The sequence below is a fragment of the Periophthalmus magnuspinnatus genome, chromosome 22 (assembly GCF_009829125.3).
Source record: "Periophthalmus magnuspinnatus isolate fPerMag1 chromosome 22, fPerMag1.2.pri, whole genome shotgun sequence".
Classification (NCBI taxonomy): Eukaryota; Metazoa; Chordata; class Actinopteri; order Gobiiformes; family Gobiidae; genus Periophthalmus; species Periophthalmus magnuspinnatus.
The window spans coordinates 2304145-2319495 of NC_047147.1; the positions used below are offsets into that span (position 1 = coordinate 2304145).

The following is a 15351-nucleotide window of genomic DNA, read 5'->3' on the forward strand; positions in this document are numbered from 1 at the left end:
GCGGCGCAGGTAAGCGCCCCCTCCTCCCGCAGGTAGCACAGGTAGCACAGGAAGGCGTCCGGCTCGTAATGTTTGTCAGCCAATAGCACCGTGAGTCAGATACCCCTCCCTCTCAGAGTAACTACCCATTACAAGTCATAGTAACTCCTACTCAACACAAGTCATAGTAACTCCTACTCAACACAAGTCATAGTAACTACTACTCAACACAAGTCATAGTAACTACTACTCAACACAAAACATAGCAACTCCTACTCAACACAAGTCATAGTAACTACTACTCAACACAAATCATAGTAACTACTACTCAACACAAGTCATAGTAACTACTACTCAACACAAATCATAGTAACTAGGACTCAACACAAGTCATAGTAACTACTACTCAACGCAAATCATAGTAACTACTACTCAACACAAGTCATAGTAACTACGACTCAGCACAAGTCAGAGTTACTACTACCCAACACAAGTTATAGTAACTGCTACTCAACAAGCCAAAATAACTACTACCCAACACAAGTTATAGTAACTGCTACTCAACAAGCCAAAATAACTACTACTACACACAAGCCAGAGTAACTACTACACAACACAAACCAAAGTAACTTCTACCCAACACAAGCCAAAGTAACTACTACCCAAGAGTAGTCAAAGTAAGTACTACTTAGCACGAGCCATAGTAACTACTACTCAACACAAGTCAAAGTAACTACTATCCAACACAAGTAGTAACTACTACTCAATATAAGCCACAGGTGTTGTAGATTGACAGGTGTTGTAGACTGACAGGTGTTGTAGAGTGTTATAGGGTGACAGATGTTGGAGAGTGTTATAGAGTGACAGGTGTTGGAGAGTGTTATAGAGTGACAGGTGTGATAGAGTGACAGGTCTTATAGGGTGACAGGTGTTGTAGAGTGTTATAGAGTGACAGGCGTTTTAGAGTGACAAGTGTTGTAAAGTGACAGGTGTTGTAGGTGTTGTACTTGTACAGTGACAGGCATTGTGGAGTGACAGGTGTTATAGAGAGACAGGTGTTGTAGACTGACAGGTGTTATAGACAGACAGGTGTTATAGAGTGACAGGCATTGTAGAGTGACAGATGTTGTAGAGTGTTATAGAGTAACAGGCGTTGTAGAGATACAGGTGTTTTAGAGTGACGGGTATTGTGCAGTGACAGGTGTTATAGGGTGACAGGTGTTGTCGAGTGTTATACAGTAACAGGTGTTATAGAGTGACATGTGTTGTACAGTGACAGGTGTTACAGGGTGACAGGTGTTGGAGAGTGTTATAGAGTGACAGGTGTGATAGAGCGACAAGTGTTATAGAGTGACAGGTGTTGTAAAGTGACAGGTGTTGAATTCTGACAGATGCTGTAGACTTATAGGTATTGTAGAATGTTATAGAGTGACAGTCGTTGTAGATTAACAGGTATTGTAGAGTGTTATAGAGTGACAGGTGGCATAGAGTGACAGGTGTTATAGAGTGACAGGTGTTATAGAGTGTTATACAGTGACAGGTGTTGTAGAGTGTTATACAGTGACAGGTGGCATAGAGTGACAGGTGTTTAAGAGTTACAGGTGTTGTAAAGTGACAGGTGTTGTAGGTGTTGTACTTGTAGAGTGACAGGCGTTGTGGAGGTGACAGGCGTTGTGGAGAGGACAGGTGTTGTAGACTGACAGGTGTTATAGACTGACAGGTGTTATAGAGTGACAGGCATTGTAGAGTGACAGATGTTGTAGAGTGTTATAAAGTGACAGGGCGTTGTAGAGATACAGGTGTTTTAGAGTGACGGGTATTGTACAGTGACAGGTGTTATAGGGGTGACAGGTGTTGTAGAGTGTTATACAGTAAACAGGTGTTATAGAGTGACATGTGTTGTACAGTGACAGGCGTTATAGGGTGTTATACAGTAATAGGTGTTATAGAGTGACATGTGTTGTACAGTGACAGGTGTTATAGGGTGACAGGTGTTGGAGAGTGTTATAGAGTGACAGGTGTGATAGAGCGACAAGTGTTATAGAGTGACAGGTGTTGTAAAGTGACAGGTGTTGTATTCTGCTGTAGACTTATAGGCATTGTAGAATGTTATAGAGTGACTGTCATTGTAGATTAACAGGTATTGTAGAGTGTTATAGAGTGACAGGTGTTATAGAGTGTTATACAGTGACAGTTGTTGTAGAGTGTTATACAGTGACAGGTGGCATAGAGTGACAGGTGTTTTAGAGTTACAGGTGTTGTAAAGTGACAGGTGTTGTAGAGTGTTATAGAGTGACAGGTGTTATACGGTGTTATACAGTGACAGGTGTTGTAGAGTGTTATACAGTGACAGGTGGCATAGAGTGACAGGTGTTTTAGAGTTACAGGTGTTGTAAAGTGACAGGTGTTGTAGAGTGTTATACAGTGACAGGTGTTGTAGAGTGACAGGTGTTATACGGTGTTATACAGTGACAGGTGTTGTAGAGTGTTATACAGTGACAGGTGTTGTAGAGTGACAGGTGTTATACGGTGTTATAGAGTGATAGGTGGTGTAGAGTGTTATAGAGTGACAGGTTTTGTAGAATGACAGGTGTTATAGAGAAAGTATACTTAGTAGGCACTTGAATATCTCTACGAAATGTATTTATAAGTATAATGTACTTACATACTTCATAGGCACCTGAATATCTCTATGAAATGTATAAGTATAATTTATTTATATACTTCATATCTCTATGAAATGTATAAGTATAATATATTTATATACTTCATATCTCTATGAAATGTATAAGTATAATGTATTTATATACTTTGTAGGCTCTTGAATACCTCACTTGCTCGTTAATTATTGTTAGGGGAACATTTAACATGAGATCACATGATTATGATGAGGTCTAAGGGCCGCATGGGTAAAAAGGGCTTTGGCTGTTCTCTTCCCAAAATGGAAAGGAAGAGTAAGCAAAACTGGATACTTCAGTGACACAAATGCAGTTTAATAATCTGGTAACAAACATTTATACTCACACCTGCACCTTAATATTTACATGGACTTGTGTAGTCTTTTTTTTTTTTTTTTGTTTTGTGGATTTTTCTGCATTTGAACAGGGTGCCCATGAAAAAGGAGAGTCGGAGTGCTCTGATTGGCTCTCCCTGTGTAAATAAAGATAAAACATAAAATAAAATAGTCTGTGTCCAGGGGAGAAGATCAGCTGTGGTCCGGCCTGAGCTGGCAGCTTGGCTTTGGCCTTTGCAGGAAAAGATTTTTGCCTGAATATAGACCACAATGTCATTATTACTCAAGCCAACTGTTATTGTGAGAAAGCAGTCTGTATACTTCATATTTGGTCCAGGCTGGAGAGTTTTCCCAGGGCTTCGGGCACAGCAGATGGCCCCTTGCACAGGCCAGCAGATCCAATAATCCTCCTTCAAGTCCAAAGTCTGAGCTCAGAGGAATTTTATAAAAAAGCCTCCGTATTCTCACCCATTCTGAGTGGCCCCTGTGTCAGAGACCTGCAGATGTCCAGACACGAGCTACAGTGGAATGTGTTTCTGATCAGAATGTACATGCACTAGGATGTTATTCAGGCAAACAAATTTCACACCTTATTTTACTAAGGCACATCGCTTTATTATTATTATTATTATTGTTGTTGTTAACAATAACTATAGTAATAATATATTTTTTTTATATTGCATGTTCTGGTTTTGATTCTAGGCCTAGTCCTGCCCAGAGGTGGAAGAAGTACTCCATTTTAAAAGTAAAGTACAGATACTGGAGCAAAAAAAAAACAAACAAAAAACTCAAGTAAAAGTATCAAATGAAAAAAATATTTGTAACTATTGAAGTAGAAAGTACCTGTTTAAAAATGTACTTAAAGAGTAGGTAAAATAAATGTATTTTGGCATATATTTTGACATTTTTCTTAAGGCTTCAGATGTAATGATATTAATGATGATGAAGATTTGTGTTGAATTTGTTCAGCAGAAACAACTGAATCAATATTTTTTTCTAGCTGTTTATATTTTTTATATTTTTGTTTGTTCAAATTACAAATGTGGTAAAAAATAAAGCCTCAGCCTTTCCAGCATGTCTCAAACAATAATCAAAATACTTTTTCAGTCCAGTTCCAACGTGTAGTGAAGTAGAAAAGCACAGATACGGCTCTCAAATGTTTTGAAGTAAAAGTACAGATTCATACTGTACTTAAGTATATTACTCTACTAATTTTACTTTGTTACATTTTACACTGGTCCAAACTTTGTCCTTTGTAAAAGTTCAGTGTAAATTAGATCATCATGATTATAGATGTTACCATGATAAGAATTTTTGATCGTGGTTATATTTTTGGATGCAAAAGAGTCATGTTTACTAAGCCACACTATTTGAGAGTTTGGTCGTGCTAAAGGGCAGAAGACTGATAAGAGCCTGTGACCCTGTGATAGTGGCGCCGCCTGCTGGTTGTCACAGCAGCACCCTGGCACATACACGGGAGGAAGAGAGAGAGGAGCGGGGGGTTCACACAGCTCTATAAAGATACAAGCTCCATTTCACTTTCTTTTTTCCCTTTACTGGACTGATACTGTTGATTTGAAAGGTTGCACATAAATCTGAGATAGTTGTGATGACCTCTGGTACATTCCTGTTTCCCCGACTCAAATACCTGAGCTCCAGGATCATGTCTGAGCCTGACTGGGACACACCCTTGTCTCTGCAGCACATTCCCCCTCTCTTCTCTGACTGTATTTTCACTCATTATCAGTGTTCTCACTCCATCTATCTACATCATTTGTGACAAATCCTGACAGACCCTGTTTAAAGAAGACTTTACTGTTTGTGTCTGCACTGTAACTGTAATCTGTGAACTCTGTGGATCATTATGTTATAATTTACACATTTTAAATCACAAATTCATCCAAAAAATACACTGCCTGGCCAAAAAAAAGTTGCTACCTGGATTTAACTAAGTAAATAAGTTCAGCAACAGTCTGTGCTCAAAGAATGAGGACAGCTGACACCTGAATATATTGAATGGCCAGGTTATTCCATCAATGGATTTTTTTCCCCTGATGGCACGGGCATATTCATTGTCAAATTGTGAAAGAGTGGTTCAGGAGCATGAGACATCATTTTTACACATGGATTGGCCACCACAGAGTCCAGACCTTAACCCCATTGAGAATCTTTGGGATGTGCTGGAGAAGGCTTTGTGCAGCGGTTAGACTCTACCATCATCAATGCAAGATCTTGATGAAAAATTAATGCAACACTGGATGGAAATAAATCTTGTGACATTGCAGAAGCGAAATCAAAACAATGCCACAGAGAATGTATGCCGTAATCAAAGCTGAAGGTGGTACAACCAAATATTAGTGTGTGACCTTTTTTTTTTGGTGGCAACTTTTTTTTTGGCCAGGCAGTGTATTAAATGCCAGTATGCCACTGACACGATGACACTAAAGCAGGATTTCCCCCAACAACTATTCTATGTCTAGAATTAATGAACATGAGCTGCAATAAATAAATAAATAATATCTCTCTGTATTGAGACCCACACTCAACAATCCAAAGCCCCCCCCCCCCCCCCCCCCCCCCCCCAAGCGAACTGTGCCAATGGAAAGTAGGCTGATGTTGAATTCACCTCTGGACCTTGTGCTTCTCCCTGCAGCAGGTTCTCCTTGAGCATGTATGACAGAAATCTGAGGGCGTAGAGAAGCCTGAGGACATTTAACATCATCCATAAACACAATGGTTTGGTGGAGGGTCATGGTCTGGATAGACACAATTCCAAAGTCAGTTTGTTCAACTCAACAATAATGATACTAATGATAATTCTGAAAAATGCTCCTTTTAAAAGAATATTTCCTACACAAGTTACTAGTAGTTATCAGGGCCGGCCCTAGCTTTCAGGGGGCCCTAAGCTGAATTTGTCTCTGGGCCCCCCTGCAGCGGATGTATGCTGACTCAGCTATTGGTGATTCACATTTGACAACATTATGCCTGGCTCAGCAGCAGCAGATATTTTGCTACTATAGATATAAAATAAATGTAATCGTTTGAGAGGGATATTTAGGCTGTGAACACACAAGCCTGTTTCCAATAAAATGTGATATATTATTTTCAATATAAATGTATGGGCATTTAGGAGCCCTCTGCTGGCCTCGGGGCCCTAAGCAGCTACTTGGTCAGCTTATAGGCTGGGCCAACTCTGGTAGTTATGTTACCATGTGGTCTTATCTTCTGATAAAGCTCATCATTCCAACGTTGTTCAAGAAATGTTAATCTGTTTATTTGATTTTTAATTAATTTATTTTTTTCAATAGTTTCAGTCCTAGTTTTGGTATTTTGGCTGAACAAAATTCTTGGTTCATTAGGGCTTGAAATTCTTGGTTCATTAGGGGGTTATGTGGGTCCCATGACAGTGAGAAATGGGCCAAATGTACAGGTCAAATTGGGGACAATAAAGTTTACCTTTAATTAACCTTAAACTATATGACTTTATACTTGGTGTGCAGTAGGCAGCAATGACCATGAAGTAATAAGATTAAATTCATATATCTGCATTTAAATAACAATAGGAATTTCTAGGCGCAGCCAGGGGCCGGAGGGGGTCTGGTTCGGGAACCACAGGATCTCATCTCTGCTGATTGCGGATGATGTTGTCCTGATGGCTTCATTGAGCCAGGACCTGCAGCAGGCACTGGGGCGGTTTGCAGCCGAGTGTGGCTGCAAGTGGCTGGGATGAGAATCAGCTCCTCCAAATCCGAGGCCATGGTTCTCGACCGGAAAAAGGTGGTATGCCCTCTCCGGGTGGGTGGTGAGTCTCTGCCCCAAGTGGAGGGGTTCAAGTATCTCGGGGTCTTGTTCACGAGTGAGGGAAGGATGGAGCGTGAGATTGACAGGTGGATCGGTGCAGTGTCTGCAGTGATGCAGTCGCTGTATTGGTCCGTTGTGGTGAAGAAGGGGCTGAGCCGGAAGGCGAAGCTCTCGATTTACCAGTCAATCTACATTCCTACCCTCACCTATGGTCATGAGCTCTGGGTAATGACCGAAAGGACAAGATCGCGGATACAAGCGACCAAAATGGGTTTCCTCCGCAGGGTGAGGAGCTCGGTCACACGGGAGGAGCTTGGAGTTGAGCCGCTGCTCCTACAAGTCGAGAGGAGCCAGCTGAGGTGGCTCGGGCATCTGCTTAGGATGCCCAACGCCTACCTAGGGAAGTGTTCTGGGCATGTCCCACCGGGAGGAGGCCCCGGGGAAGACCCAGGACACGCTGGAGGGACTATGTCTCTCGGCTGGCCTGGGAACGCCTTGGGGTCCCACTGGAGGAGCTGGAGGACGTGTCTGGGGTGAGGGAAGTTTGGGAGTCCCTGCTTAGACGGCCCCGGATAAGTGGAAGAAAATGGATGGATGGATGGATAAATAACAATAATATGATTTGTGTTTGACATATTGTGGACTATGCAACTGCATGACCCAAACAAAGTCATTATTTTATTACATTTATTTAAAAAGAGATTAAACGAAATGCATTAGGAAGACAGAGAGCAGCAAACAGTGCAAATGAACACTCTTATCCACTTTCATCATATTCTTTAACATCAGCAGCCTTCTTTTTCTGTGACTCCACACTGTGCAGCAGTCAGATGCTCTGCTGTTGCCAATGGTAACGGTGCAAGAGTGAAGACTGGTGAATGAGGCACAAGAGCCAGCTGAGGAAGAGGAGGCAGCGGCATTATGAGCACAAACACAAGGTTACTGCCATCGTGACTACTCCTCAGTCCACACGTACATGCACACACACACACACACATGCACATGCACACGCATGTGTGGACTGAGTAGAGAGGAGGCAGCGGCATTATGAGCACAAACAGAAGGCCACTGCCATCGTGACGACTACTCAGACCACATGCACATGTACATGCACACGCACATGTGGACTGAGGAGAGAGGAAGGCAGTGGCCATTTTATGTAATAACTTCAGATTTCAGCTGTAGCTGGAACAATAAGTAACTTCTGTGCCACATTATGAGTTTATTCTGCTGCTGATTTGTTGCAGTGCAGGCCTTTTAATTAAACTATATTTAAATATGTTTACTGGGACAGTACTAGTTTCAGTATTATTGTTTATCACAGTATTTCTCTGCAGCAGTATATCATGCTTCAAACTGTGTTATCATGACAAGTCACGTGACTCTAGATGTTATTGCTTTACCTGGAATGTTCCACAGCATAGCTTTAAATACGATGTAGTAGGCTTGCTTTGTTTAATTTTAGGGTTTCTTTGCTTAAATTACAAAAAGCTTATTTACTCTCCAAAACCAAAACACCACAGCCAGCTGCAGTAAACCCGTGCCACGGTCCAGCTCCATATCCGCCTGTCCCGCTGTTACACCACAGATCTCACTCCGCACAGACCTCACTCCGTTCATAAATAACACTCCAGCTCGTGCGGGTATGACGTATTTGCAGTTACACTGTCCTCCAGCGGGGGGCGCGCGCACGGAGCTCGGATCAGTGCGTAAAGGAAGAGGAGGGGGGACCAATAGCAGCTCGTGTTTGGAGCTTGTACTACACAAGTCAAAAGCTCTCACAGCCTCACGCGCTGCGCTGTGCCCCGGGCGAGTGCGTCTCTGAACACGTCCTGTTTTATAAGAGCAAAACCAGCACAGCGCGCTCACTCCACCGCGCGCGCATTGCAGCACGGACACACGACGGACACCGCGAGACGGAACAGAGAGCCACGCGTGCACGGGAGGAGGGGATCAATCTGGACTCTGCCGAGTGTCCAGGAGCAGCACACAGCTCCTTCTTACCTGCGGCTGCTCCTCTGCGCGCCTGGAGTAATCCGTTTATCCAGACTCCAGTCCACACAGGATTACTCACAGCCGCTTCTTCCTGTTGGCAGTGTCCTCTCTTTGGAACAGAAGTGTGAAGAAGCCCGTATTATTGTCCTCCCCGCGCAGAGGAAGGAAAAGGCAACACCGAACAGTGAACCGGAGCTGGGAAGTTCACACTTTGAGGTAGAAGTGACTCAGGAGCTGGAGGAGAGGGAAACATGCCTCTTGCACAAATTGCCGAGCCATGGCCCACAATGGAACTAGTGCAGCTGGAGACGGAGGTATGCTCACTCCACCTGGGGCTAGGGTCTGGGTGCCGGGGTCTGGGTGCCGGGGTCTGGGTGCCGGGGTCTGGGTGCCGGGGTCGGGGTGCCGGGGTCGGGGTGCCGGGGTCGGGGTGCCGGGGTCGGGGTGCCGGGGTCTGGGTGCCGCTGTCAGGGTGCCGCTGTCAGGGTGCCGCTGTCAGGGTGCCGCTGTCAGGGTGCCGCTGTCAGGGTGCCGCTGTCAGGGTGCTGTGGTCTGTGCGGTTTATGAAGCTTTAAAGCTCTATGTTGGACCAAAAGCTCGTTTGATTCCACTGGTCTCTAAACTTGTGACAATGTGCCTCATGAAACGCAGTTAAAGGAGAGAGTTGGGGAGTGTGCCTGACATACAGAGATTTACCTAGATTTACCTGCCCCCGAGCTGCTGCCAGGTGCTTCATTTCCTTTTACTATTTCAGATCCACAGCTGGTGTTTGCATAATTCAATCCCTCTAATCACTACATGTTTGGGAAGGGAACAGACTCTTTCTTTTTAACCTTTTGGAGATTTGGGCTGTATCTTGTCGGAGTAAGATCAGGAAGGATGAAGTCTAACAGCAACTTTCATACCTGCTTGAGTTGCCCAGTACATGAGCCTAATGTGTGTTATGATGACTGTTTTCTGTTGAAAAGCAGGCTTAGCCTTGCTGCTTTTCTAAACATAGTGGCCTATAATATCCTCTCCTGTTTTTCCACTCAAGGTTGTTTAACTGTGAAAGCATTAAAGGGCCATATTACACTATTCTCTTTAAAGGGCCCATATTAATCTATTCTCTGATCTGTTCGAATGTTGTTTCCTCATTATTACAAACAGACCTGGAGGTGTGTTTTGTTTCATTTACACATGTTTAACACACAAGTATTATAGTCTCTGTTTAATCAAATAATTGTACCAAAAAAATAGACAGGAGGCTGTTGGTTTAAGGTCAAAGTAGTCACCTTATTCTGGAAGTTGCTGTAGGGTGCTACATGAACATTGAACATTTTACACAAATTAACCTAACCTACCACGAATTAACCTTTATTTCATATTTTAATGGCAAAACTTTTCTGAAATTCTCCATTGAAATGAATGGGATTCCTGCTTAACCTGAAGTGTCGCCACAAAGAAAGTGCAATTTAGTTGCAAATAAGGTCAATAATTTATTGTCCATAAAGAAGTTTATGGGACCCAGATCTTGATGGAGGCTTGGAGTACCTTAGCTGTGGCACACACAGGATTTATACTGCAGCCTACATCACTGATGGACATAATCTAGTGCCCAGACATGGGAAGAACCTGCAAAATTTACAGGCCTTATGCACTATGAAAAGGCTGAATAATTTAGCAGCTGACCTCAAATCTGCGGTTCTGTTTATGCGATATCACAGATCATTGGCTCCCATAGAAAATTTGTGAGGCTTGATGAAAAAAGTGATTTCCGGATATTTAAAGGGCCTGTTGCAAGAGGCTGGTCTAATTTGAGTCTGGGGTAAATTTAGGTTTAGTTTGAGCAAGTTCGAGTTCACGGAGGCCATGGAGGAGGACTATCGGATGGCCTCAAAGAGATTCTGGCAAACCGTCCGACGCCTCAGGAGGGGAAAGCAGTGCTTCACCAACACTGTTTACAGTGTGGGTGGAGAGCTGCTGACCGCAACTGGGGATGTTGTCAGGCGGTGGAAGGAGTACTTTGAGGATCTCCTCAATCCCATCGTCATGTCTTCCGAGGAGGAAGCAGAAACTGGGGACCCGGAGGCGGACTCGTCCATCACCCTGGCTGAAATCACCGAGGTGGTTGGCAAGCTCCTCGGTGGCAAGGCTCCGGGGGTGGATGAGATCCGTCTTGAGTACCTCAAGTCTCTGGATGTTGTGGGGCTGTCTTGGCTGACACGTCTCTGCAACATCACATGGCGGTCGGGGACAGTGCCACTAGATTGACAGACCGGGGTGGTGGTCCCTCTGTATAAGAAGGGGGGGACCGGAGGGTGTGTTCCAAATACAGGGGAATCAAACTCCTCAGCCTTCCTGATAAGGTCTATTCCAGGGACTGGAGAGGAGAATCCAACCGATAGTCAAACCTCGGATTCAGGAGGAGCAGTGTGGGTTTCATCCTGTTCGTGGAACACTGGACCAGCTCTAAACTGTCCATTGGGTCCTTGAGGGTTCATGGGAGTTTGTCCAACCAGTCCACATGTGTTTTGTAGATCTGGAGAAGGCATTCGTCCGTGTCCCTCGTGGTGTCCTTTGGGGGGTGCTCTGGGAGTATGGGGTCAGGGGCTCTTTGCAGGAGCTGTGTTTGCATTGCCGGCAGTAAATCAGACCTGTTCCCGGTGCATTTTGGACTCCGCCAGGGCTGCCCTTTGTCACCGGTTCTGTTCATTATATTTATTGACAGAATTTCTAGGCACAGCCAGGGGCCGGAGGAGGTCTGGTTCGGAAACCACAGGATTTCATCTCTGTTGTTTGCAGATGATGTTGTCCTGATGGCTTCATCGAGCCAGGACCTGCAGCAGGCACTGGGGTGGTTTGCAGCTGAGGTTGAAGCGGCTGGGATGAGAATCGGTTCCTCCAAATCCAAGGCCATGGTTCTCGACCGGAAAAAGGTGGCTTACCGTCTCTGGGTGGATGGGGAGTCTCTGCCTCAAGTGGGGGAGTTCAAGTGTCTCGGGGTCTTGTTCACGAGTGAGGGAAGGATGGAGCATGAGATTGACAGGCGGGTTGATACAGCGTCTGCAGTGATACGGTCGCTGTATTGGTCTGTTGTGGTAAAGAAGGAGCTGAGTCGAAAGGCAATGCTCTCGATTTACCGGTCAATCTATGTTCCTGCCCTCACCTATGGTCGTGAGCTCTGGGTAATGACCGAAAGGACAAGATCGCGGATACAAGTGACCGAAATGGGTTTCCTCCGCAGGGTAACTGGGTGCACCCTTAGGCATAGGGTGAGGAGCTCGGTCACACGGGAGGAACTTGGAGTTGAGCCGCTGCTCCTACAAGTCGAGAGGAGCCAGCTGAGGTGGCTCGGGCATCTGCTCAGGATGCCTCCTGGACGCCTCCCTTGGGAGGTGTTCTGGACATGTCCCACCGGGAGGAGGCCCCGGGGAAGACCCAGGACACGCTGGAGGGATTATGTCTCTCAGCTGGCCCGGGAATGCCTTGGGGTTCCACCAGAGGAGCTGGAGGACTTGTCTGCCATAATCAACTGACTTCACAGCTCTGTGTTCCACTGGATTCTACCAACATGTCTGATCCAAAGGCATTATAAGGCATTCTATATGGGATTGTTAAGTGCTGTTTTGGAGAAGTCGCATTACTTCAGTGCTGCCAATATGAGAAAAAATGCAATATTGTTACCTGGACGCCTCCCAGGAGAGGTGTCCCTGGGGGAGACCCAGGACATGCTGGAGGGACTATGTCTCTCAGCTGGCCTGGGAACCCCTCAGGATCCTCCCGGAAGAGCTGAAGGAAGTGTCTGTGGAGTGGTAAGTCTGGGCCTCCCTGCTCAAACTCCTGCCTCCGTGACACGGCCCCGGATAAGAGAAAGAAAAGGGATGGAATATTGTTACTGTGATTGTTTAGTATATTTTTTGACAGAATAAGTTAGGTTAGATTTTATTTATAATATTCTCTGAGTCAGAATTTAGTACATCTGTCTTTTTAAATGTTTTAATAACAAAAAAGTACATTTCTGTCATGCATGCAGTGCAATAGCATGTTTTCAGTAGAAACTTGAGCCCATTTGTACTAATCTCCCAAACTGTGGACCATAAGGCTGGTGCTATAGGTGTGTGAGTGTATTACTTAACAGCCCTTGTTATCTAAGCTCTTTCATGATGGCGTGCTGTGGCTCACTGTGCTTTGCTTAGCCACACTTGACTGACTGCTCGTCCCAGTGCAGATTACAGAGTACAGGGCAATAGAAAATGGGGAACTCGAGGTTTGTGCACGACGACGTGTGGTTGATTGTGCAACGTCATGTTCAATAGAATGATCTTTGACCTTTCACAAATCATGTTGAGCAGCTTCTTTATTATATTTGCATCACAATTCATTTATTTACTGTCAAAGTAAGAAAACTGGACTCATCATCATTAACGTTCTTTTGTGATTCTTGTGTCAGTAAATTGAGCTCTATGTATGTGATGAAAACATCTAATAGCCAAGATCCACGATGTTTTACTTTGATTTTGTACATTGTATTTGTTTATTAAGCAAATTCATTATGGCTTGTAATTCATTGATTAATCCATTAATCATCAATCCTTTTTTTTCCAAATATTTTCAGATTAGTTTGAAATGATGGTTTAATATTATTACAGGAGTTTTGGGGATTATTATGTTATTATGTACGTTTGTTGGACTTAGGTGGTAATGTATTCACTGCACATTATTATTACGTCACATGGTTGTAGGCTCGTGTAGGGCTTTGTACAGAAGATTCAGCAAATGATGGCAATCCCAGATTGGTTTCACACAAAGCTGCCTCTTGCTGATTAGGAAATGTTAGATTAATTTATTAAATCCCAGCCTGAGGTGGCAAATTAAACCTTCTGACATCTCCACTTACTAAACTGCCCATATTTTAAAATTGAGCAAGAGAGGAGCTGATAATTTGATGGATGAATTTGCTATTAAACTCATATTCTATCCTGGTTTTGCTTAAAATGTTTGTTATTATTACAAAACCTAGTCCAAGTTTCATTTTTCTGTCAGTGCCTGGTATGCCTGTTATACTGAAAGAGAAGTTAAGGCTCTGCTGGAACCAGAACTAAAACATCTTCATCAAAGAAATAATCTGGAATATATTCATTTTGCTAATCTGTTTTATCGGGAAGGCTGAGGAGTGTGATAAAGAACGGCAACGTACGAGATTGCACAAGTTTAAGACAATTCCTTATCCTGAGTTGACTGTTTTCTCAGCACCGATGGCCTACTCGATATCTGTATATAAAAAATGGCAAGGTGCCCAACTGTCACCACAGATTAAATTGGGCTTTACTAAGTGGGAAAATACAAGCTAACCTTAGCCTTAAACTTTAACCTAGTAACTTTAAAAATTAGACTAATATTAAAAAGACCTGACAGTTCCCATTTGAAATGACACAGCCACAATCTTAATTTCTTAAGTTTGTGAACCAAATCTTAAAGAAAATTGACTGTGTGCTGCTTTGTACAATGTTATATCATTATTCCCTCATCAGAAACATTCCTGAAGAGGGTTTATGTCTTCCATGCTGTTTGTTTCATTTAGCAATCTCTCCCAGGCCCTATTCAAACCCTGCTTATGGTTATCAGTTCGATGTAAAAGTCAGATCACAAGCCGACGTCACCCGTCACCCATTTTTCATAAATACAAAAGCATGATACAAAACATTACACTACAATTTGATAAACCTGATGCACTGTGCAGTGGTTAAGTGTTCTGAAGGGGGTGTGAACATGTGATGTTCTTTATGTGTTGGCTGTTCACATCCCATAGACATCTAATCCCCCCTCTCTGAACTAAAGGATTTATAGTTTGTTACGATTCACTTCTAAAATGTGGACACATCAGCTGGTCGTTTACAGTGAATGTCCCTGCTCCTACTTAGACATAATTACAATATGAATTGTTCCATGTGCCATGTATTGAATGATATTTATCGAGGGTACTTTTTCTCAGTACTAGTGGGGAATGTTTTGTTATCTTCTGTCATATGATTAGATTTAAGCTGTAGAGTGTTGAATAAATATCTGACGCATGAAGTGTTTCATTTATTTTTTTGCAGCCCGTGTTCCTTAACATTACTGTACATATAGAAAAGTTCTATGGGGGAAATCCTGCTTTAAGTTTGAGTGGTGACGTGTCTGGGGTGAGGGAAGTCTGGGAGTCCCTGCTTAGAAAATGGATGGTGTGAGTGGCACATTGACATTCAGTATTATCACTTATTGTCTATATTTTCTTCAGCAATATATTGTACTTCAAAATTTGTTATCGTGACAGGCCTGCTCCTGCCATGCATGTATGGTGTTCTCCTACAGCAGAGCAAGGCAGCGGGTGGGCCTGCCCTGGTTCCACTGTACGTGTCACACTTGTGAAAGCGCCCACGGCAGCCCAACAGATTGCACTGCTAACTGTGTCATCACACAAGTCTTCTATGGCTCCTGCCTTCATTCCCAAACTTTGAGAATGTGTCTAAAAATACGACTGCTTGATGGTAATGTTGCCAGGATTAGTGTAACATTTATTAAAAAAAGAAAACAATACTAAA

At 43.6% G+C, this 15351-nt stretch overlaps 1 protein-coding gene across 1 annotated transcript in view; it reads left to right on the forward strand.

Moving 5' to 3' along the window:
- The first annotated feature begins 8531 nt into the window (after positions 1-8531).
- The window catches only part of rps6ka1 (ribosomal protein S6 kinase a, polypeptide 1), an 80199-nt gene continuing 73379 nt past the window's right edge, over positions 8532-15351 (forward strand). Inside the window, exon 1 of the mRNA XM_033987877.2 lies at positions 8532-9102. Coding sequence (XP_033843768.1) covers positions 9040-9102 — 63 coding nt within the window. The 5' untranslated portion in view covers positions 8532-9039. The remainder of the gene's footprint in view (positions 9103-15351) is intronic.